This window comes from Oncorhynchus nerka, linkage group LG15, assembly GCF_034236695.1.
Source record: "Oncorhynchus nerka isolate Pitt River linkage group LG15, Oner_Uvic_2.0, whole genome shotgun sequence".
Taxonomy (NCBI): Eukaryota; Metazoa; Chordata; class Actinopteri; order Salmoniformes; family Salmonidae; genus Oncorhynchus; species Oncorhynchus nerka.
Genome location: NC_088410.1, coordinates 103188080 through 103209942, shown reverse-complemented (window position 1 = coordinate 103209942; position 21863 = coordinate 103188080). Strand labels below are relative to the sequence as shown.

At 51.6% G+C, this 21863-nt stretch overlaps 1 protein-coding gene across 3 annotated transcripts in view; it reads left to right on the top strand.

Moving 5' to 3' along the window:
- Positions 1 to 21863, top strand: part of LOC135560267 (protein shisa-4-like) — a 44590-nt gene that overhangs the window by 10304 nt on the left and 12423 nt on the right. For all 3 annotated transcript variants that reach the window (XR_010458866.1, XR_010458865.1, XM_065002113.1), the window contains exon 3: positions 12220 to 12344. Coding sequence is in view for 1 of the 3 variants with exons in the window: in XM_065002113.1 (XP_064858185.1) it covers positions 12220 to 12344 (125 nt within the window). In the remaining 2 variants the exon portion in view is untranslated. The remainder of the gene's footprint in view (positions 1 to 12219; positions 12345 to 21863) is intronic.

The window sequence follows — 21863 nt, the reverse complement described above, 5'->3', positions numbered from 1 at the left end:
CCTCTACACTCTAACCACTAGGCTACCTGCCTCCTCTACACTCTAACCACTAGGCTACCTACCACCTCTACACTCTAACCACTAGGCTACCTACCACCTCTACACTCTAACCACTAGGCTACCTGCCTCCTCTACACTCTAACCACTAGGCTACCTACCACCTCTACACTCTAACCACTAGGCTACCTGCCTCCTCTACACTCTAACCACTAGGCTACCTGCCTCCTCTACACTCTAACCACTAGGCTACCTGCCACCTCTACACTCTAACCACTAGGCTACCTGCCTCCTCTACACTCTAACCACTAGGCTACCTACCTCCTCTACACTCTAACCACTAGGCTACCTACCTCCTCTACACTCTAACCACTAGGCTACCTGCCTCCTCTACACTCTAACCACTAGGCTACCTACCACCTCTACACTCTAACCACTAGGCTACCTGCCTCCTCTACACTCTAACCACTAGGCTACCTGCCACCTCTACACTCTAACCACTAGGCTACCTGCCACCTCTACACTCTAACCACTAGGCTACCTGCCTCCTCTACACTCTAACCACTAGGCTACCTGCCTCCTCTACACTCTAACCACTAGGCTACCTGCCTCCTCTACACTCTAACCACTAGGCTACCTGCCTCCTCTACACTCTAACCACTAGGCTACCTGCCTCCTCTACACTCTAACCACTAGGCTACCTGCCACCTCTACACTCTAACCACTAGGCTACCCTGCCACCTCTACACTCTAACCACTAGGCTACCTGCCGCCCCTCCACTCTAACCACTAGGCTACCTGCCTCTACACTCTAACCACTAGGCTACCTGCCACCTCTACACTCTAACCACTAGGCTACCTGCCTCCTCTACACTCTAACCACTAGGCTACCTGCCTCCTCTACACTCTAACCACTAGGCTACCTGCCACCTCTACACTCTAACCACTAGGCTACCTGCCACCTCTACACTCTAACCACTAGGCTACCTGCCTCCTCTACACTCTAACCACTAGGCTACCTGCCTCCTCTACACTCTAACCACTAGGCTACCTGCCACCTCTACACTCTAACCACTAGGCTACCTGCCACCTCTACACTCTAACCACTAGGCTACCTGCCACCTCTACACTCTAACCACTAGGCTACCTGCCACCTCTACACTCTAACCACTAGGCTACCTGCCTCCTCTACACTCTAACCACTAGGCTACCTGCCACCTCTACACTCTAACCACTAGGCTACCCTGCCTCCTCTACACTCTAACCACTAGGCTACCTGCCACCTCTACACTCTAACCACTAGGCTACCTGCCACCTCTACACTCTAACCACTAGGCTACCTGCCTCCTCTACACTCTAACCACTAGGCTACCTGCCACCTCTACACTCTAACCACTAGGCTACCTGCCACCTCTACACTCTAACCACTAGGCTACCTATCACCTCTACACTCTAACCACTAGGCTACCCTGCCTCCTCTACACTCTAACCACTAGGCTACCCTGCCTCCTCTACACTCTAACCACTAGGCTACCTGCCACCTCTACACTCTAACCACTAGGCTACCTGCCTCCTCTACACTCTAACCACTAGGCTACCTGCCACCTCTACACTCTAACCACTAGGCTACCTGTCACCTCTACACTCTAACCACTAGGCTACCTGCCTCCTCTACACTCTAACCACTAGGCTACCTGTCACCTCTACACTCTAACCACTAGGCTACCTGCCTCCTCTACACTCTAACCACTAGGCTACCTGCCACCTCTACACTCTAACCACTAGGCTACCTGCCTCCTCTACACTCTAACCACTAGGCTACCTGCCTCCTCTACACTCTAACCACTAGGCTACCTGCCACCTCTACACTCTAACCACTAGGCTACCTGCCTCCTCTACACTCTAACCACTAGGCTACCTACCTCCTCTACACTCTAACCACTAGGCTACCTGCCTCCTCTACACTCTAACCACTAGGCTACCTACCACCTCTACACTCTAACCACTAGGCTACCTGCCTCCTCTACACTCTAACCACTAGGCTACCTGCCACCTCTACACTCTAACCACTAGGCTACCTGCCTCCTCTACACTCTAACCACTAGGCTACCTGCCACCTCTACACTCTAACCACTAGGCTACCTGCCTCCTCTACACTCTAACCACTAGGCTACCTGCCACCTCTACACTCTAACCACTAGGCTACCTGCCTCCTCTACACTCTAACCACTAGGCTACCTGCCACCTCTACACTCTAACCACTAGGCTACCTGCCACCTCACCTCACTCTAACCACTAGGCTACCTGCCTCCTCTACACTCTAACCACTAGGCTACCTGCCACCTCTACACTCTAACCACTAGGCTACCTGCCTCCTCTACACTCTAACCACTAGGCTACCTGCCTCCTCTACACTCTAACCACTAGGCTACCTGCCTCCTCTACACTCTAACCACTAGGCTACCTGCCACCTCTACACTCTAACCACTAGGCTACCTGCCTCCTCTACACTCTAACCACTAGGCTACCTGCCTCCTCTACACTCTAACCACTAGGCTACCTGCCACCTCTACACTCTAACCACTAGGCTACCTGCCTCCTCTACACTCTAACCACTAGGCTACCTGCCACCTCTACACTCTAACCACTAGGCTACCTGCCACCTCTACACTCTAACCACTAGGCTACCTACCTAACCACTCTACACTCTAACCACTAGGCTACCTGCCACCTCTACACTCTAACCACTAGGCTACCTGCCACCTCTACACTCTAACCACTAGGCTACCTGCCTCCTCTACACTCTAACCACTAGGCTACCTGCCTCCTCTACACTCTAACCACTAGGCTACCTACCTCCTCTACACTCTAACCACTAGGCTACCCTGCCGCCTACCTCTAACCACTAGGCTAGCCTGCCGCCTCTCCACTCTAACCACTAGGCTACCTGCCACCTCTACCCTCTAACCACTAGGCTAGCCTGCCGCCCTCTCCTAACCACTAGGCTAGCCTGCCGCCTCACCCCCTAACCACTAGGCCCCTCTAACCACTAGGCTAGCCTGCCTCCTCTCCCTCTAACCACTAGGCTACCTGCCTCTCCCCCTCTAACCACTAGGCTAGCCTGCCGCCTCTCCCCTCTAACCACTAGGCTACCTGCCTCTCCCCTCTAACCACTAGGCTAGCCTGCCGCCTCTCCCCTCTAACCACTAGGCTACCTGCCTCTCCCCCTCTAACCACTAGGCTAGCCTGCCGCCTCTCCCCTCTAACCACTAGGCTAGCCTGCCGCCTCTCCCCTCTAACCACTAGGCTAGCCTGCCTCCTCTCCCCTCTAACCACTAGGCTAGCCTGCCGCCTCCCCTCTAACCACTAGGCTAGCCTGCCGCCTCTCCCCTCTAACCACTAGGCTAGCCTGCCTCCGCCTCCTCTAACCACTAGGCTAGCCTGCCTCCTCTCCCCTCTAACCACTAGGCTAGCCTGCTACCTCTCCCCTCTAACCACTAGGCTAGCCTGCCGCCTCTCCCCTCTAACCACTAGGCTACCTGCCTCTCCTCTAACCACTAGGCTAGCCTGCCGCCTCTCCACTCTAACCACTAGGCTACCTGCCTCTCCCTCTAACCACTAGGCTAGCCTAGGCCGCCTCTCCCCTCTAACCACTAGGCTACCTGCACTAGGCTACCTGCCCTCCCTCTAACCACTAGGCTAGCCTGCCACCTCTACACTCTAACCACTAGGCTAGCCTGCCGCCACCTCTCCTCTAACCACTAGGCTAGCCTGCTACCGCCTCCTCCCTCTAACCACTAGGCTAGCCTGCACCTCCCTCCCTCTAACCACTAGGCTAGCCTGCCTCCCTCTCCCCTCTAACCACTAGGCTAGCCTACACCTAACCACTAGGCTACCTCCCCTCTAACCACTAGGCTAGCCTGCCTCCTCTCCCCTCTAACCACTAGGCTAGCCTGCCTCCTCTCCCCTCTAACCACTAGGCTACCTGCCGCCTCTCCCCTCTAACCACTAGGCTAGCCTGCCGCCTCTACCCTCTAACCACTAGGCTACCTGCCACCTCTACACTCTAACCACTAGGCTAGCCTGCCTCCTCTCCCCTCTAACCACTAGGCTACCTGCCGCCTCTCCACTCTAACCACTAGGCTACCTGCCTCCACCTCTACCCTCTAACCACTAGGCTACCTGCCGCCTCCTCCTCTAACCACTAGGCTAGCCTGCCTCCTCTCCCCTCTAACCACTAGGCTAGTCACCTCTACACTCTAACCACTGCTACCGCCTCTCCCCTCTAACCACTAGGCTAGCCTGCCGCCTCTCCCTCTAACCACTAGGCTAGCCTAGGCCGCCCTCCCTCTAACCACTAGGCTAGCCTGCCGCCTCTACCTCTAACCACTAGGCTAGCCTAACCCGCTACCTCTCCCCTCTAACCACTAGGCTAGCCTGCCGCCTCTACACTCTAACCACTAGGCTAGCCACCTCTACACTCTAACCCTGCCGCCTCTACACTCTAACCACTAGGCTACCCTGCCTCCTCTACACTCTAACCACTAGGCTACCTGCCGCCTCTACACTCTAACCACTAGGCTAGCCTGCCGCCTCTCCCCTCTAACCACTAGGCTAGCCTGCCGCCTCTCCCCTCTAACCACTAGGCTAGCCTGCCGCCTCTCCCCTCTAACCACTAGGCTACCTGCCTGCCGCCTCTCCCTCTAACCACTAGGCTACCTGCCTCCTCTACACTCTAACCACTAGGCTACCTGCCTAGGCCGCCTCCCCCTCTAACCACTAGGCTAGCCTGCCGCCTCTCCCTCTAACCACTAGGCTGCCTGCCTCCTCTACACTCTAACCACTAGGCTAGCCTGCCGCCTCTCCCCTCTAACCACTAGGCTAGCCTGCCTGCCTCTCCCCTCTAACCACTAGGCTAGCCTGCCGCCTCTACACTCTAACCACTAGGCTAGCCTGCTACCTACCTCCTCTACACTCTAACCCGCCTCTCCCCTCTAACCACTAGGCTAGCCTGCCGCCTCTACACTCTAACCACTAGGCTAGCTCTAACCCGCCTCTCCCCTCTAACCACCTAGGCTAGCCTGCCGCCTCTCCCTCTAACCACTAGGCTAGCCTGCCGCCTCTCCCTCTAACCACTAGGCTAGCCTGCCGCCTCTCCCCTCTAACCACTAGGCTAGCCTGCCGCCTCTCCCCTCTAACCACTAGGCTAGCCTGCCGCCTCTCCCCTCTAACCACTAGGCTAGCCTGCCGCCTCTAGGCTAGCCTGCCGCCTCTCCTCTAACCACTAGGCTAGCCTGCCGCCTCTCCTCTAACCACTAGGCTAGCCTGCCGCCTCTCCCCTCTAACCACTAGGCTAGCCTGCCGCCTCTCCCCTCTAACCACTAGGCTAGCCTGCCGCCTCTCCCTCTAACCACTAGGCTAGCCTGCCGCCTCTCCCCTCTAACCACTAGGCTAGCCTGCCGCCTCTCCCCTCTAACCACTAGGCTAGCCTGCCGCCTCTCCCCTCTAACCCGCCTCTCCCCTCTAACCACTAGGCTAGCCTAGGCCGCCTCTCCCCTCTAACCACTAGGCTAGCCTGCCGCCTCTCCCCTCTAACCACTAGGCTAGCCTCCTCTCCCTCTAACCACTAGGCTGCCGCCTCTCCCTCTAACCACTAGGCTAGCCTGCCGCCTCCCCTCTAACCACTAGGCTAGCCTGCCGCCTCTCTCCCCTCTAACCACTAGGCTAGCCTGCCGCCTCTCCCCTCTAACCACTAGGCTAGCCTGCCGCCTCCCTCTAACCACTAGGCTAGCCTGCCTCCCTCTAACCACTAGGCTAGCCTGCCGCCTCTCCCCTCTAACCACTAGGCTAGCCTAGCCGCCTCTCCTCTAACCACTAGGCTAGCCTGCCGCCTCTCCCCTCTAACCACTAGGCTAGCCTGCCGCCTCTCCCCTCTAACCACTAGGCTAGCCTGCCGCCCTCCCTCTAACCACTAGGCTAGCCTGCCGCCTCTCCCCTCTAACCACTAGGCTAGCCTGCCGCCTCCCCTCTAACCACTAGGCTAGCCTGCCGCCTCTCCCCTCTAACCACTAGGCTAGCCTGCCGCCTCTCCCCTCTAACCACTAGGCTAGCCTGCCGCTCCCCTCCTACCTGCCGCCTCTCCTCTAACCACTAGGCTAGCCTGCCGCCTCCCGCCTCTAACCACCAGGCTAGCCTGCCGCCTCCCCCTCTAACCACTAGGCTAGCCTGCCGCCTCTCCCCTCTAACCACTAGGCTAGCCTGCCGCCTCTCCCCTCTAACCACTAGGCTAGCCTGCCGCCTCCCCTAACCACTAGGCTAGCTCTCCCCTCTAACCACTAGGCTAGCCTGCCGCCTCTCACTCTAACCACTAGGCTAGCCTGCCGCCTCTCCACTCTAACCACTAGGCTAGCCTGCCGCCTCTAACCACTAGCCTGCCGCTCTCCCTAACCACTAGGCTCTGCCGCCCCCTCTAACCACTAGGCTAGCCTGCCGCCTCTCCCCTCTAACCACTAGGCTAGCCTGCCGCCTCTCCCCTCTAACCACTAGGCTACCTGCCTCTCCCCTCTAACCACTAGGCTAGCCTGCCGCCTCTCCCCTCTAACCACTAGGCTAGCCTGCCGCCTCTCCCCTCTAACCACTAGGCTAGCCTGCCGCCTCTCCCCTCTAACCACTAGGCTAGCCTGCCGCCTCTCCCCTCTAACCACTAGGCTAGCCTAGGCCGCCTGCCCCTCCCCTCTAACCACTAGGCTAGCCTGCCGCCTCTCCCCTCTAACCACTAGGCTAGCCTGCCGCCTCTAACCACTAGGGCCCTCTAACCACTAGGCTAGCCTGCCGCCTCTCCCCTCTAACCACTAGGCTAGCCTGCCGCCTCTCCCCTCTAACCACTAGGCTAGCCTGCCGCCTCTCCCCTCTAACCACTAGGCTAGCCTGCCGCCTCCCTCTAACCACTAGGCTAGCCTGCCGCCTCTCCCCTCTAACCACTAGGCTAGCCTGCCTCTCCCTCTAACCACTAGGCTAGCCTGCCGCTCTCCCCTCTAACCACTAGGCTAGCCTGCCGCCTCTCCCCTCTAACCACTAGGCTAGCCTGCCGCCTCTCCCCTCTAACCACTAGGCTAGCCTGCCGCCTCTCCCCTCTAACCACTAGGCTAGCCTGCCGCCTCTCCCCTCTAACCACTAGGCTAGCCTGCCGCCTCCCTCTAACCACTAGGCTAGCCTGCCGCCTCTCCCCTCTAACCACTAGGCCAGCCTGCCGCCTCTCCCCTCTAACCACTAGGCTAGCCTGCCGCCTCTCCCCTCTAACCACTAGGCTAGCCTGCCGCTCTAACCACTAGGCTAGCCTGCCTCCCTCCCCTCTAACCACTAGGCTAGCCTGCCGCCTCTCCCCTCTAACCACTAGGCTAGCCTGCCGCCTCTCCCCTCTAACCACTAGGCTAGCCTGCCGCCTCTCCCTCTAACCACTAGGCTAGCCTGCCGCCCTCCCTCTAACCCTCTCCCCTCTAACCACTAGGCTAGCCTGCCGCCTCTCCCCTCTAACCACTAGGCTAGCCTGCCGCCTCTCCCCTCTAACCACTAGGCTAGCCTGCCTCCTCTAACCACTAGGCTAGCCTCTCCCCCTCTAACCACTAGGCTAGCCTGCCGCCTCTCCCCTCTAACCACTAGGCTAGCCTGCCGCCTCTCCCCTCTAACCACTAGGCTAGCCTGCCGCCTCTCCCCTCTAACCACTAGGCTAGCCTGCCGCCTCTCCCCTCTAACCACTAGGCTAGCCTGCCGCCTCTCCCCTCTAACCACTAGGCTAGCCTGCCGCCTCCTCTAACCACTAGGCTAGCCTCCCCTCTAACCACTAGGCTAGCCTGCCTCCTCTACACTCTAACCACTAGGCTAGCCTGCCGCCTCTCCCCTCTAACCACTAGGCTAGCCTGCCGCCTCTACACTCTAACTGTGTTCATGAATGCTGACGACTCAACAGTATACACATTGGCTGCAACAGTAAAATAAGTAACTGGCACCCATTAATATAGATAAGTCAGATTCAGAATGGGTAACTAGAAATAGGCTGGTGCTAAATATCTCAAACTAAAATCATCATTTTTGGGATCATAATCACTTGCTCAACACCTAAACCTCATCTGGATCTATTATTGAACAGTGTGGCTATTGAGCATGTTGAAGAGCCTAAATTGCTAGATAGCAAGCTAAAATATGACTGTTTTTCTCCTCAATCTACAAACCTAATAATGACTCAAACCTAATAATGACTCAAACCTAATAATGACTCAAACCTAATAATGACTCAAACCTAATAATGACTCAAACCTAATAATGACTCAAACCTAATAATAAATAAATAATAATAAAGCAAAAACATTTTTTTTTAAATGTTTGCAAATGTATAAAAAAATAATCAACTGAAATTTCACATTTAAGTCAGTACTTTTTTGTTGAATTTTACCCCTTTTTCTCCCCAATTTCGTGGTATTGTTTTTAGTAGCTATCTTGTCTCATCGGGCTCGGGAGAGACGAAGGTTGAAAGTCATGCGTCCTCCGATACACAACCCAACCAAGCTGCACAGCCAGTTACGACAGAGCCTGGGCGCGAACCCAGGGTCTCTGCTGCAGTGCAGCGCCCTTAGCCACTGCGCCACCCGGGAGGCCCCCAGTCAGTACTTTTTTTGAAGCACCTTTGGCAGTGATTACAGCCTCAAGTCTTCTTGAGGAGTCTTCCCATTCTTTTCTGCTGATCCTCTCAAGCTCTGTCAGGTTTTTTTTTTTAAATTTTACCTTTATTTAACCAGGCAAGTCAGTTAAGAACAAATTCTTATTTTCAATGACTGCCTAGGAACAGTGGGTTAACTGCCTGTTCAGGGGCAGAACGACAGATTTGTACCTTGTCAGCTCGGGGATTCGAACTTGCAACCTTACGGTTACTAGTCCAACGCTCTAACCACTAGGCTACCCTGCCACCCCGGGTTGGATGGGGAGCGTTGCTGCATAGCTATTTTCAGGTCTCTCCTGAGATGTTAGATCGGGGCTGGGATATTAGTTTTTAATGTCCCGTTGGTAGGATATACGTTCTTTCTTTCGGCACATTTATTTTCCAGCGATTGAACGTTAGCTAGCATGACGGAAGGCAAAGGCTGATTCGTCCTCAGAAGGCACACTGATCTTATTCTGCAAAATCTCTGTGTCCTTCTCTGATATCTGGGCCTGGTCAGGTGTCTGTAGTATTTCCCTACCGTCCGAGTCTCTGATATCTGGGCCTGGTCAGGTGTCTGTAGTATTTCCCTACCGTCCGAGTCTCTGATATCTGGGCCTGGTCAGGTGTCTGTAGTATCTCCCTACCGTCCGAGTCTCTGATATCTGGGCCTGGTCAGGTGTCTGTAGTATCTCCCTACCGTCCGAGTCTCTGATATCTGGGCCTGGTCAGGTGTCTGTAGTATCTCCCTCCCGTCCGAGTCTCTGATATCTGGGCCTGGTCAGGTGTCTGTAGTATCTCCCTCCCGTCCGAGTCTCTGATATCTGGGGCCTGGTCAGGTGTCTGTAGTATCTCCCTCCCGTCCGAGTCTCTGATATCTGGGGCCTGGTCAGGTGTCTGTAGTATCTCCCTCCCGTCCGAGTCTCTGATATCTGGGCCTGGTCAGGTGTCTGTAGTATCTCCCTCCCGTCCGACTCATTGAAGAAAACTCTTAGTCTAATTGGAGGTGAGTAATCGCAGTTCTGATGTCCAGAAGCTCTTTTCGGTCATAAGAGATGGTATCAGCAACATTATGTACAAAACAAGTTACGGACGATGTAAAAAAACAAACAAAATAGCTTAGGTTGGCCATCTTCATCTTGATCCTCATGATGACAGGAGTGAGTGCTATGGGGCGATTAGTCATTTAGTTCAGTTACCTTTTGCTTTCTTGTGTACAGGAACAATTGTGGCCATCTAGAAGCATGTGGGGACAGCAGACTGGGATAGAGAGAGATGGAATATGTCCTTAAACACACCAGCCAGCTGGTCTGCGCATGCTCTGAGGACGCGGCTAGGGATATCGTCTGGGCCGGCAGCCTTGTGAGGATTAACATGTTTGTTTTAAATATCTTACTCACGTTGGCTATGGAGAAGGAGATCCCGCAGTCCTTGGTTGCTGGCCGCATCGGTGGCACTGTGTTATCCTCAAAGCGGGCGAAGAAGGTGTTTAGCTTGTATGACAGCAAGACGTTGGTGTCCACGACGTGGCTGGTTTTCCTTTTGTAGTCCGCAAATGACTGTAAACCCTACCACATACGTCTCGTGTCTGAGCCGTTGAATTGCGACTTTGTGTCAATACTGACATTTTGCCTGTTTGATTGCCTTGCGGAGTGAATGGCTACTCTGTTTGTATTCTGCCATATTCCTTGTCTCCTTGCCATGGTTAAATGCAGTGCTTTCAGTTTTGCGCGAATGCCATCTATCCACGGTTTCTGGTTAGGGTAGGTTTTAATAGTCACAGTTGGTACCACTTATCCTATACACTTATTGATGAAATCAGTAATCGTCTCTGTGTACACGTCAATATTATTCTCAGAAGGTACCCGGAACAAATCCCAGTCTGCATGATCAAAACCATCTTGATGCGTGGATTCCGATTGGTCAGACCAGCGTTGAATAGTCCTTAGAATGGGTGCTTCCTGTTTGAGTTTCTGCCTATAGGAAGGGAGGAGCAAAATGGAGTCGTGGTCAGATTTACCGAAATGAGGGCGGTGGAGGACCTTGTATGCATTTCGGATGTTGGAGTAGCAGAGTGTTTTATGCAGCGCAAGTGCTACAGTCAATATGCTGATCGAATTTCCTTTTCCATATATTTGCTTTCTTAAAATCCCCAGCTGCAATAAATGCAGCCTCAGGATATATGGTTTGCATGAAGTTCCTTGAGGGCCGTCGTCTCGTGGTATTGTCTTTATGGGGGATGTACACGGCTGTGACAATAACCAAAGAGAATTATCTTGGGAGATTGTGAGGAATTCTAGGTCAGGTGAACAAAAGGACTTGAGTCTCTGTATGTTGTTACAATTACACCATGAGTCGTTCATAATGAAACATACACCCCTATCCTTCATCTTACCAGAGAGATGTTTATTCCTGTCGGTGAGATGTACTGAGAATCCAGGTGGCTGTACCGACTCCGACAGAGCATCCCGATTGAGCCATGTTTCCTTGAAACAAAATATTTTACAATTCCTGATGTCTCTCTGGAAAGCAACCCTTGCGCTGATCTCATCAACTTTGTTATCTAGGGACTGGACATTAGCGACGAAATATACTCTGAAGAGGTCGGTGGTGTGCGTGCCTCTGACTAGGAGCCCCGACTCCCTTTTCTCCGGCGGCGTTGTTTTTGGTCTCTGGAATCAGTTCAAATGCCCTGGGTGACAACGGATCCGCTTCGGGAAAGCCGTATTCCTGGTCATAGTGCTGGTACCGCCTCTCTGATATCCAATACTTCTACCCGGCTGTATGTATTAACCCTTAAGATCATCTGGGCTAACGATGTAAGAAATAATTCATATAAAATTAAAATAAATACTATAACATTTTCCTCAGGGCTAGAAGCGAGGCAGCCCTCTGTCAGTGCCATTTTTCACTTCCCAAGGCCCTTCTTCCCCGATTGCTCAGTTTTACCAGGAAGTCAGCTCTGGGAAGAGTCTTGGTGGTACCGAACTTCTTCCATTTAAGAATGATGGAGACCACTGTGTTCTTGGGGACCTTCAATGCTGCAGAAATGTTTTGGTACCCTTCCCCCAGATCTGTGTCTCAGGGCTCTTTCGGACAATTCCTTCGACCTCATGGCTTTGTTTTTTTTCTCTGACATGCACTGTCAACTGTGGGACCTTTATATAGCCAGGTGTGTTGCCTTTCCAAACATATCCAATCAATTGAATTTACTACAGGTGGACTCCAATCAAGTTCTAGAACAATCAATGATCAATGGAAACAGGATGCACCTGAGCTCAATTTCGAGTCTCATAGTAAAAGGTCTGAAAATACTTATGTAAATAATAGGTTAACATTTTCCAAAAACCTGTTTTTGTTTTGTCATTATGGGGTATTGTGTGTAGATTGAGGCTTTAAAAAAAAATGTAAATAGATTTTAGAATAAGGCTGTAACGTAACAAAATGTGGAAAAGGGTAAGGGGTTTGAATACTTCCCGAATGCTCTGTATTTTTCACTGCCTGATGTTATGTCTCTCTCTCTGTTCCAGTGGCAATATGAGCACTTTGACCATCTCGTCGTTCGTAGTGACCGCTGTCATCTTCACCATCAGTTTAATCTGTTGCTGTGTGTGTCCCTGCTGTTGCCTGTACAAAATGTGCCGGAAGTCCAGACGTAAGTCTCCTTGCACCGTCACAACATGAATACTGACATGACCAAGTCTGACATACATACATGATACTGACCAAGACTCCATACTGATTTACATGTAAAAAAAAAAGAAGAAAAAAAGTATATGCTTTAATTGTTTTTCTCCAGTGTGTGTCCTCTCCACGCCTCCTGTAGTAGTCTGGGGGTCAGTTCAGACTGTAGTATCTGTGTGTAGTCTGGGGGTCAGTTCAGATTGTTGTATCTGCGTGTAGTCTGGGGGTCAGTTCAGATTGTTGTATCTGCGTGTAGTCTGGGGGTCAGTTCAGATTGTTGTATCTGCGTGTAGTCTGGGGGTCAGTTCAGATTGTTGTATCTGCGTGTAGTCTGGGGGTCAGTTCAGACTGTAGTATCTGTGTGTAGTCTGGGGGTCAGTTCAGACTGTAGTATCTGTGTGTAGTCTGGGGGTCAGTTCTGACTGTAGTATCTGTGTGTAGTCTGGGGGTCAGTTCTGACTGTAGTCTGGGGGTCAGTTCAGACTGTAGTCTGGGGGTCAGTTCAGACTGTAGTATCTGTGTGTAGTCTGGGGGTCAGTTCAGATTGTTGTATCTGCGTGTAGTCTGGGGGTCAGTTCAGATTGTTGTATCTGCGTGTAGTCTGGGGGTCAGTTCAGATTGTTGTATCTGCGTGTAGTCTGGGGGTCAGTTCAGATTGTTGTATCTGCGTGTAGTCTGGGGGTCAGTTCAGACTGTAGTATCTGTGTGTAGTCTGGGGGTCAGTTCAGACTGTAGTATCTGTGTGTAGTCTGGGGGTCAGTTCAGACTGTAGTATCTGTGTGTAGTCTGGGGGTCAGTTCTGACTGTAGTATCTGTGTGTAGTCTGGGGGTCAGTTCTGACTGTAGTATCTGTGTGTAGTCTGGGGGTCAGTTCTGACTGTAGTATCTGTGTGTAGTCTGGGGGTCAGTTCTGACTGTAGTATCTGTGTGTAGTCTGGGGGTCAGTTCAGACTGTAGTCTGGGGGTCAGTTCAGACTGTAGTCTGGGAGTCAGTTCAGACTGTAGTATCTGTGTGTAGTCTGGGGGTCAGTTCTGACTGTAGTATCTGTGTGTAGTCTGGGGGTCAGTTCTGACTGTAGTATCTGTGTGTAGTCTGGGGGTCAGTTCAGATTGTTGTATCTGTGTGTAGTCTGGGGTCAGTTCTGACTGTAGTATCTGTGTGTAGTCTGGGGGTCAGTTCAGATTGTTGTATCTGTGTGTAGTCTGGGGGTCAGTTCTGACTGTAGTATCTGTGTGTAGTCTGGGGGTCAGTTCAGATTGTTGTATCTGTGTGTAATCTGGGGGTCAGTTCTGACTGTAGTATCTGTGTGTAGTCTGGGGGTCAGTTCTGACTGTAGTATCTGTGTGTAGTCTGGGGGTCAGTTCAGATTGTTGTATCTGTGTGTAGTCTGGGGGTCAGTTCTGACTGTAGTATCTGTGTGTAGTCTGGGGGTCAGTTCTGACTGTAGTATCTGTGTGTAGTCTGGGGGTCAGTTCTGACTGTAGTATCTGTGTGTAGTCTGGGGGTCAGTTCTGACTGTAGTATCTGTGTGTAGTCTGGGGGTCAGTTCTGACTGTAGTATCTGTGTGTAGTCTGGGGGTCAGTTCTGACTGTAGTATCTGTGTGTAGTCTGGGGGTCAGTTCAGATTGTTGTATCTGTGTGTAGTCTGGGGGTCAGTTCAGATTGTTGTATCTGTGTGTAGTCTGGGGGTCAGTTCAGACTGTAGTCTGGGGGTCAGTTCAGACTGTAGTCTGGGAGTCAGTTCAGACTGTAGTATCTGTGTGTAGTCTGGGGGTCAGTTCTGACTGTAGTATCTGTGTGTAGTCTGGGGGTCAGTTCTGACTGTAGTATCTGTGTGTAGTCTGGGGGTCAGTTCAGATTGTTGTATCTGTGTGTAGTCTGGGGTCAGTTCTGACTGTAGTATCTGTGTGTAGTCTGGGGGTCAGTTCAGATTGTTGTATCTGCGTGTAGTCTGGGGGTCAGTTCTGACTGTAGTATCTGTGTGTAGTCTGGGGGTCAGTTCAGACTGTAGTCTGGGGGTCAGTTCAGACTGTAGTCTGGGAGTCAGTTCAGACTGTAGTATCTGTGTGTAGTCTGGGGGTCAGTTCTGACTGTAGTATCTGTGTGTAGTCTGGGGGTCAGTTCTGACTGTAGTATCTGTGTGTAGTCTGGGGGTCAGTTCAGATTGTTGTATCTGTGTGTAGTCTGGGGGTCAGTTCTGACTGTAGTATCTGTGTGTAGTCTGGGGGTCAGTTCAGATTGTTGTATCTGCTTGTAGTCTGGGGGTCAGTTCTGACTGTAGTATCTGTGTGTAGTCTGGGGGTCAGTTCAGACTGTAGTCTGGGGGTCAGTTCAGACTGTAGTCTGGGAGTCAGTTCAGACTGTAGTATCTGTGTGTAGTCTGGGGGTCAGTTCAGATTGTTGTATCTGCGTGTAGTCTGGGGGTCAGTTCTGACTGTAGTATCTGTGTATAGTCTGGGGGTCAGTTCAGACTGTAGTCTGGGGGTCAGTTCAGACTGTAGTCTGGGGGTCAGTTCTGACTGTAGTATCTGCGTGTAGTCTGGGGGTCAGTTCAGATTGTTGTATCTGCGTGTAGTCTGGGGGTCAGTTCAGACTGTAGTATCTGTGTGTAGTCTGGGGGTCAGTTCAGACTGTAGTATCTGTGTGTAGTCTGGGGGTCAGTTCTGACTGTAGTATCTGTGTGTAGTCTGGGGGTCAGTTCTGACTGTAGTATCTGTGTAGTCTGGGGGTCAGTTCTGACTGTAGTATCTGTGTGTAGTCTGGGGGTCAGTTCTGACTGTAGTATCTGTGTGTAGTCTGGGGGTCAGTTCTGACTGTAGTATCTGTGTGTAGTCTGGGGGTCAGTTCTGACTGTAGTATCTGTGTGTAGTCTGGGGGTCAGTTCAGATTGTTGTATCTGTGTGTAGTCTGGGGGTCAGTTCAGACTGTAGTCTGGGGGTCAGTTCAGACTGTAGTCTGGGAGTCAGTTCTGACTGTAGTATCTGTGTGTAGTCTGGGGGTCAGTTCAGATTGTTGTATCTGTGTGTAGTCTGGGGGTCAGTTCTGACTGTAGTATCTGTGTGTAGTCTGGGGGTCAGTTCTGACTGTAGTATCTGTGTGTAGTCTGGGGGTCAGTTCAGATTGTTGTATCTGTGTGTAGTCTGGGGGTCAGTTCTGACTGTAGTATCTGTGTGTAGTCTGGGGGTCAGTTCTGACTGTAGTATCTGTGTGTAGTCTGGGGGTCAGTTCTGACTGTAGTATCTGTGTGTAGTCTGGGGGTCAGTTCAGACTGTAGTCTGGGGGTCAGTTCAGACTGTAGTCTGGGAGTCAGTTCAGACTGTAGTATCTGTGTGTAGTCTGGGGGTCAGTTCTGACTGTAGTATCTGTGTGTAGTCTGGGGGTCAGTTCTGACTGTAGTATCTGTGTGTAGTCTGGGGGTCAGTTCAGATTGTTGTATCTGTGTGTAGTCTGGGGGTCAGTTCTGACTGTAGTATCTGTGTGTAGTCTGGGGGTCAGTTCAGATTGTTGTATCTGCGTGTAGTCTGGGGGTCAGTTCTGACTGTAGTATCTGCGTGTAGTCTGGGGGTCAGTTCAGACTGTAGTCTGGGGGTCAGTTCAGACTGTAGTCTGGGAGTCAGTTCAGACTGTAGTATCTGTGTGTAGTCTGGGGGTCAGTTCTGACTGTAGTATCTGTGTGTAGTCTGGGGGTCAGTTCTGACTGTAGTATCTGTGTGTAGTCTGGGGGTCAGTTCAGATTGTTGTATCTGTGTGTAGTCTGGGGGTCAGTTCTGACTGTAGTATCTGTGTGTAGTCTGGGGGTCAGTTCAGATTGTTGTATCTGCGTGTAGTCTGGGGGTCAGTTCTGACTGTAGTATCTGTGTGTAGTCTGGGGGTCAGTTCAGACTGTAGTCTGGGGGTCAGTTCAGACTGTAGTCTGGGAGTCAGTTCAGACTGTAGTATCTGTGTGTAGTCTGGGGGTCAGTTCAGATTGTTGTATCTGCGTGTAGTCTGGGGGTCAGTTCTGACTGTAGTATCTGTGTATAGTCTGGGGGTCAGTTCAGACTGTAGTCTGGGGGTCAGTTCAGACTGTAGTCTGGGGGTCAGTTCTGACTGTAGTATCTGCGTGTAGTCTGGGGGTCAGTTCAGATTGTTGTATCTGCGTGTAGTCTGGGGGTCAGTTCTGACTGTAGTATCTGTGTGTAGTCTGGGGGTCAGTTCAGACTGTAGTCTGGGGGTCAGTTCAGACTGTAGTCTGGGAGTCAGTTCAGACTGTAGTATCTGTGTGTAGTCTGGGGGTCAGTTCTGACTGTAGTATCTGTGTGTAGTCTGGGGGTCAGTTCTGACTGTAGTATCTGTGTGTAGTCTGGGGGTCAGTTCAGATTGTTGTATCTGTGTGTAGTCTGGGGGTCAGTTCTGACTGTAGTATCTGTGTGTAGTCTGGGGGTCAGTTCAGATTGTTGTATCTGCGTGTAGTCTGGGGGTCAGTTCTGACTGTAGTATCTGTGTCTAGTCTGGGGGTCAGTTCAGACTGTAGTCTGGGGGTCAGTTCAGACTGTAGTCTGGGAGTCAGTTCAGACTGTAGTATCTGTGTGTAGTCTGGGGGTCAGTTCAGATTGTTGTATCTGCGTGTAGTCTGGGGGTCAGTTCTGACTGTAGTATCTGTGTATAGTCTGGGGGTCAGTTCAGACTGTAGTCTGGGGGTCAGTTCTGACTGTAGTATCTGCGTGTAGTCTGGGGGTCAGTTCAGATTGTTGTATCTGCGTGTAGTCTGGGGGTCAGTTCTGACTGTAGTATCTGTGTGTAGTCTGGGGGTCAGTTCTGACTGTAGTATCTGTGTGTAGTCTGGGGGTCAGTTCTGACTGTAGTATCTGCGTGTAGTCTGGGAGTCAGTTCAGACTGTAGTCTGGGGGTCAGTTCAGACTGTAGTCTGGGGGTCAGTTCAGACTGTAGTCTGGGGGTCAGTTCAGACTGTAGTCTGGGGGTCAGTTCAGACTGTAGTCTGGGGGTCAGTTCAGACTGTAGTCTGGGGGTCAGTTCAGACTGTAGTCTGGGGGTCAGTTCAGACTGTAGTATCTGCGTGTAGTCTGGGGGTCAGTTCAAACTGTAGTATCTGTGTGTAGTCTGGGGGTCAGTTCAGATTGTTGTATCTGTGTGTAGTCTGGGGGTCAGTTCAGATTGTTGTATCTGTGTGTAGTCTGGGGGTCAGTTCAGACTGTAGTCTGGGGGTCAGTTCAGACTGTAGTCTGGGAGTCAGTTCAGACTGTAGTATCTGTGTGTAGTCTGGGGGTCAGTTCTGACTGTAGTATCTGTGTGTAGTCTGGGGGTCAGTTCTGACTGTAGTATCTGTGTGTAGTATGGGGGTCAGTTCAGATTGTTGTATCTGTGTGTAGTCTGGGGGTCAGTTCTGACTGTAGTATCTGTGTGTAGTCTGGGGGTCAGTTCAGATTGTTGTATCTGCGTGTAGTCTGGGGGTCAGTTCTGACTGTAGTATCTGTGTGTAGTCTGGGGGTCAGTTCAGACTGTAGTCTGGGGGTCAGTTCAGACTGTAGTCTGGGAGTCAGTTCAGACTGTAGTATCTGTGTGTAGTCTGGGGTCAGTTCTGACTGTAGTATCTGTGTGTAGTCTGGGGTCAGTTCTGACTGTAGTATCTGTGTGTAGTCTGGGGTCAGTTCAGATTGTTGTATCTGTGTGTAGTCTGGGGGTCAGTTCTGACTGTAGTATCTGTGTGTAGTCTGGGGGTCAGTTCAGATTGTTGTATCTGCGTGTAGTCTGGGGGTCAGTTCTGACTGTAGTATCTGTGTGTAGTCTGGGGGTCAGTTCAGACTGTAGTCTGGGGGTCAGTTCAGACTGTAGTATCTGTGTGTAGTCTGGGGGTCAGTTCAGATTGTTGTATCTGCGTGTAGTCTGGGGGTCAGTTCTGACTGTAGTATCTGTGTATAGTCTGGGGGTCAGTTCAGACTGTAGTCTGGGGGTCAGTTCAGACTGTAGTCTGGGGGTCAGTTCTGACTGTAGTATCTGCGTGTAGTCTGGGGGTCAGTTCAGATTGTTGTATCTGCGTGTAGTCTGGGGGTCAGTTCTGACTGTAGTATCTGTGTGTAGTCTGGGGGTCAGTTCTGACTGTAGTATCTGTGTGTAGTCTGGGGGTCAGTTCTGACTGTAGTATCTGCGTGTAGTCTGGGGGTCAGTTCTGACTGTAGTATCTGCGTGTAGTCTGGGGGTCAGTTCAGATTGTTGTATCTGCGTGTAGTCTGGGGGTCAGTTCTGACTGTAGTATCTGTGTGTAGTCTGGGGGTCAGTATTGACTGTAGTATCTGTGTGTAGTCTGGGGGTCAGTTCTGACTGTAGTATCTGTGTGTAGTCTGGGGGTCAGTTCTGACTGTAGTATCTGTGTGTAGTCTGGGGGTCAGTTCAGACTGTAGTATCTGTGTGTAGTCTGGGGGTCAGTTCAGACTGTAGTCGGGGGTCAGTTCAGACTGTAGTCGGGGGTCAGTTCAGACTGTAGTCTGGGGGTCAGTTCAGACTGTAGTCTGGGGGTCAGTTCAGACTGTAGTCTGGGGGTCAGTTCAGACTGTAGTCTGGGGGTCAGTTCAGACTAGTCTGGGGATCAGTTCAGACTGTAGTCTGGGGGTCAGTTCAGACTGTAGTCTGGGGGTCAGTTCAGACTGTAGTCTGGGGGTCAGTTCAGACTGTAGTATCTGTGTGTAGTCTGGGGGTCAGTTCTGACTAGTAGTCTGGGGGTCAGTTCAGACTGTAGTATCTGTGTGTAGTCTGGGGGTCAGTTCAGACTGTAGTATCTGTGTGTAGTCTGGGGGTCAGTTCTGACTAGTAGTCTGGGGTCAGTTCTGACTATCTGTGTGTAGTCTGGGGTCAGTTCAGACTGTAGTATCTGTGTGTAGTCTGGGGGTCAGTTCAGACTGTAGTATCTGTGTGTAGTCTGGGGGTCAGTTCTGACTGTAGTATCTGTGTGTAGTCTGGGGTCAGTTCTGACTAGTATCTGCGTGTAGTCTGGGGGTCAGTTCTGACTGTAGTATCTGTAGTCTGGGGGTCAGTTCTGACTGTAGTATCTGTGTGTAGTCTGGGGGTCAGTTCTGACTAGTAGTCTGGTGGTCAGTTCAGACTGTAGTATATGTGTGTAGTCTGGGGGTCAGTTCTGACTGTAGTATCTGTAGTCTGGGGGTCAGTTCTGACTGTAGTATCTGTGTGTAGTCTGGGGGTCAGTTCAGACTGTAGTATCTGCGTGTAGTCTGGGGGTCAGTTCAGACTGTAGTATCTGCGTGTAGTCTGGGGGTCAGTTCTGACTGTAGTATCTGCGTGTAGTCTGGGGGTCAGTTCTGACTGTAGTATCTGTAGTCTGGGGGTCAGTTCTGACTGTAGTATCTGTGTGTAGTCTGGGGGTCAGTTCTGACTGTAGTATCTGCGTGTAGTCTGGGGGTCAGTTCTGACTGTAGTATCTGTGTAGTCTGGGGGTCAGTTCTGACTGTAGTATCTGCGTGTAGTCTGGGGGTCAGTTCAGACTCTAGTATCTGCGTGTAGTCTGGGGGTCAGTTCAGATTGTTGTATCTGTGTGTAGTCTGGGGGTCAGTTCTGACTGTAGTATCTGTGCGTAGTCTGGGGGTCAGTTCAGACTGTAGTATCTGCGTGTAGTCTGGGGGTCAGTTCAGACTGTAGTCTGGGGGTCAGTTCAGACTGTAGTCTGGGGGTCAGTTCTGACTGTAGTATCTGCGTGTAGTCTGGGGGTCAGTTCAGATTGTTGTATCTGCGTGTAGTCTGGGGGTCAGTTCTGACTGTAGTATCTGTGTGTAGTCTGGGGGTCAGTTCTGACTGTAGTATCTGTGTGTAGTCTGGGGGTCAGTTCTGACTGTAGTATCTGTGTGTAGTCTGGGGGTCAGTTCTGACTGTAGTATCTGTGTGTAGTCTGGGGGTCAGTTCTGACTGTAGTATCTGCGTGTAGTCTGGGGGTCAGTTCTGACTGTAGTATCTGCGTGTAGTCTGGGGGTCAGTTCTGACTGTAGTATCTGCGTGTAGTCTGGGGGTCAGTTCAGATTGTTGTATCTGCGTGTAGTCTGGGGGTCAGTTCTGACTGTAGTATCTGTGTGTAGTCTGGGGGTCAGTTCTGACTGTAGTATCTGTGTGTAGTCTGGGGTCAGTTCTGACTGTAGTATCTGTGTGTAGTCTGGGGTCAGTTCTGACTGTAGTATCTGTGTGTAGTCTGGGGGTCAGTTCAGACTGTAGTATCTGTGTGTAGTCTGGGGTCAGTTCAGACTGTAGTGGGGTCAGTCAGACTGTAGGGGGTCAGTTCAGACTGTAGTCGGGGGTCAGTTCAGACTGTAGTCGGGGGTCAGTTCAGACTGTAGTCTGGGGGTCAGTTCAGACTGTAGTCTGGGGGTCAGTTCAGACTGTAGTCTGGGGGTCAGTTCAGACTGTAGTCTGGGGGTCAGTTCAGACTGTAGTCTGGGGGTCAGTTCAGACTGTAGTCTGGGGGTCAGTTCAGACTGTAGTCTGGGGGTCAGTTCAGACTAGTCTGGGGGTCAGTTCAGACTAGTCTGGGGGTCAGTTCAGACTGTAGTCTGGGGGTCAGTTCAGACTGTAGTCTGGGGGTCAGTCTGGGGGTCAGTTCAGACTGTAGTCTGGGGGTCAGTTCAGACTGTAGTCTGGGGGTCAGTTCAGACTGTAGTCTGGGGGTCAGTTCAGACTGTAGTATCTGTGTGTAGTCTGGGGGACAGTTCTGACTAGTAGTCTGGGGGTCAGTTCAGACTGTAGTATCTGTGTGTAGTCTGGGGGTCAGTTCAGACTGTAGTATCTATGTGTAGTCTGGGGGTCAGTTCTGACTAGTAGTCTGGTGGTCAGTTCAGACTGTAGTATCTGTGTGTAGTCTGGGGGTCAGTTCAGACTGTAGTATCTGTGTGTAGTCTGGGGGTCAGTTCTGACTGTAGTATCTGTGTGTAGTCTGGGGTCAGTTCTGACTAGTATCTGCGTGTAGTCTGGGGGTCAGTTCTGACTGTAGTATCTGTAGTCTGGGGGTCAGTTCTGACTGTAGTATCTGTGTGTAGTCTGGGGGTCAGTTCTGACTAGTAGTCTGGTGGTCAGTTCAGACTGTAGTATCTGTGTGTAGTCTGGGGGTCAGTTCTGTCTGTAGTCTGGGGGTCAGTTCAGACTGTAGTATCTGTGTGTAGTCTGGGGGTCAGTTCTGACTAGTAGTCTGGTGGTCAGTTCAGACTGTAGTATCTGTGTGTAGTCTGGGGGTCAGTTCAGACTGTAGTATCTGTGTGTAGTCTGGGGGTCAGTTCAGACTGTAGTATCTGCGTGTAGTCTGGGGGTCAGTTCAGACTGTAGTATCTGCGTGTAGTCTGGGGGTCAGTTCTGACTGTAGTATCTGCGTGTAGTCTGGGGGTCAGTTCTGACTGTAGTATCTGTAGTCTGGGGGTCAGTTCTGACTGTAGTATCTGTGTGTAGTCTGGGGGTCAGTTCAGACTGTAGTATCTGTGTGTAGTCTGGGGGTCAGTTCTGAC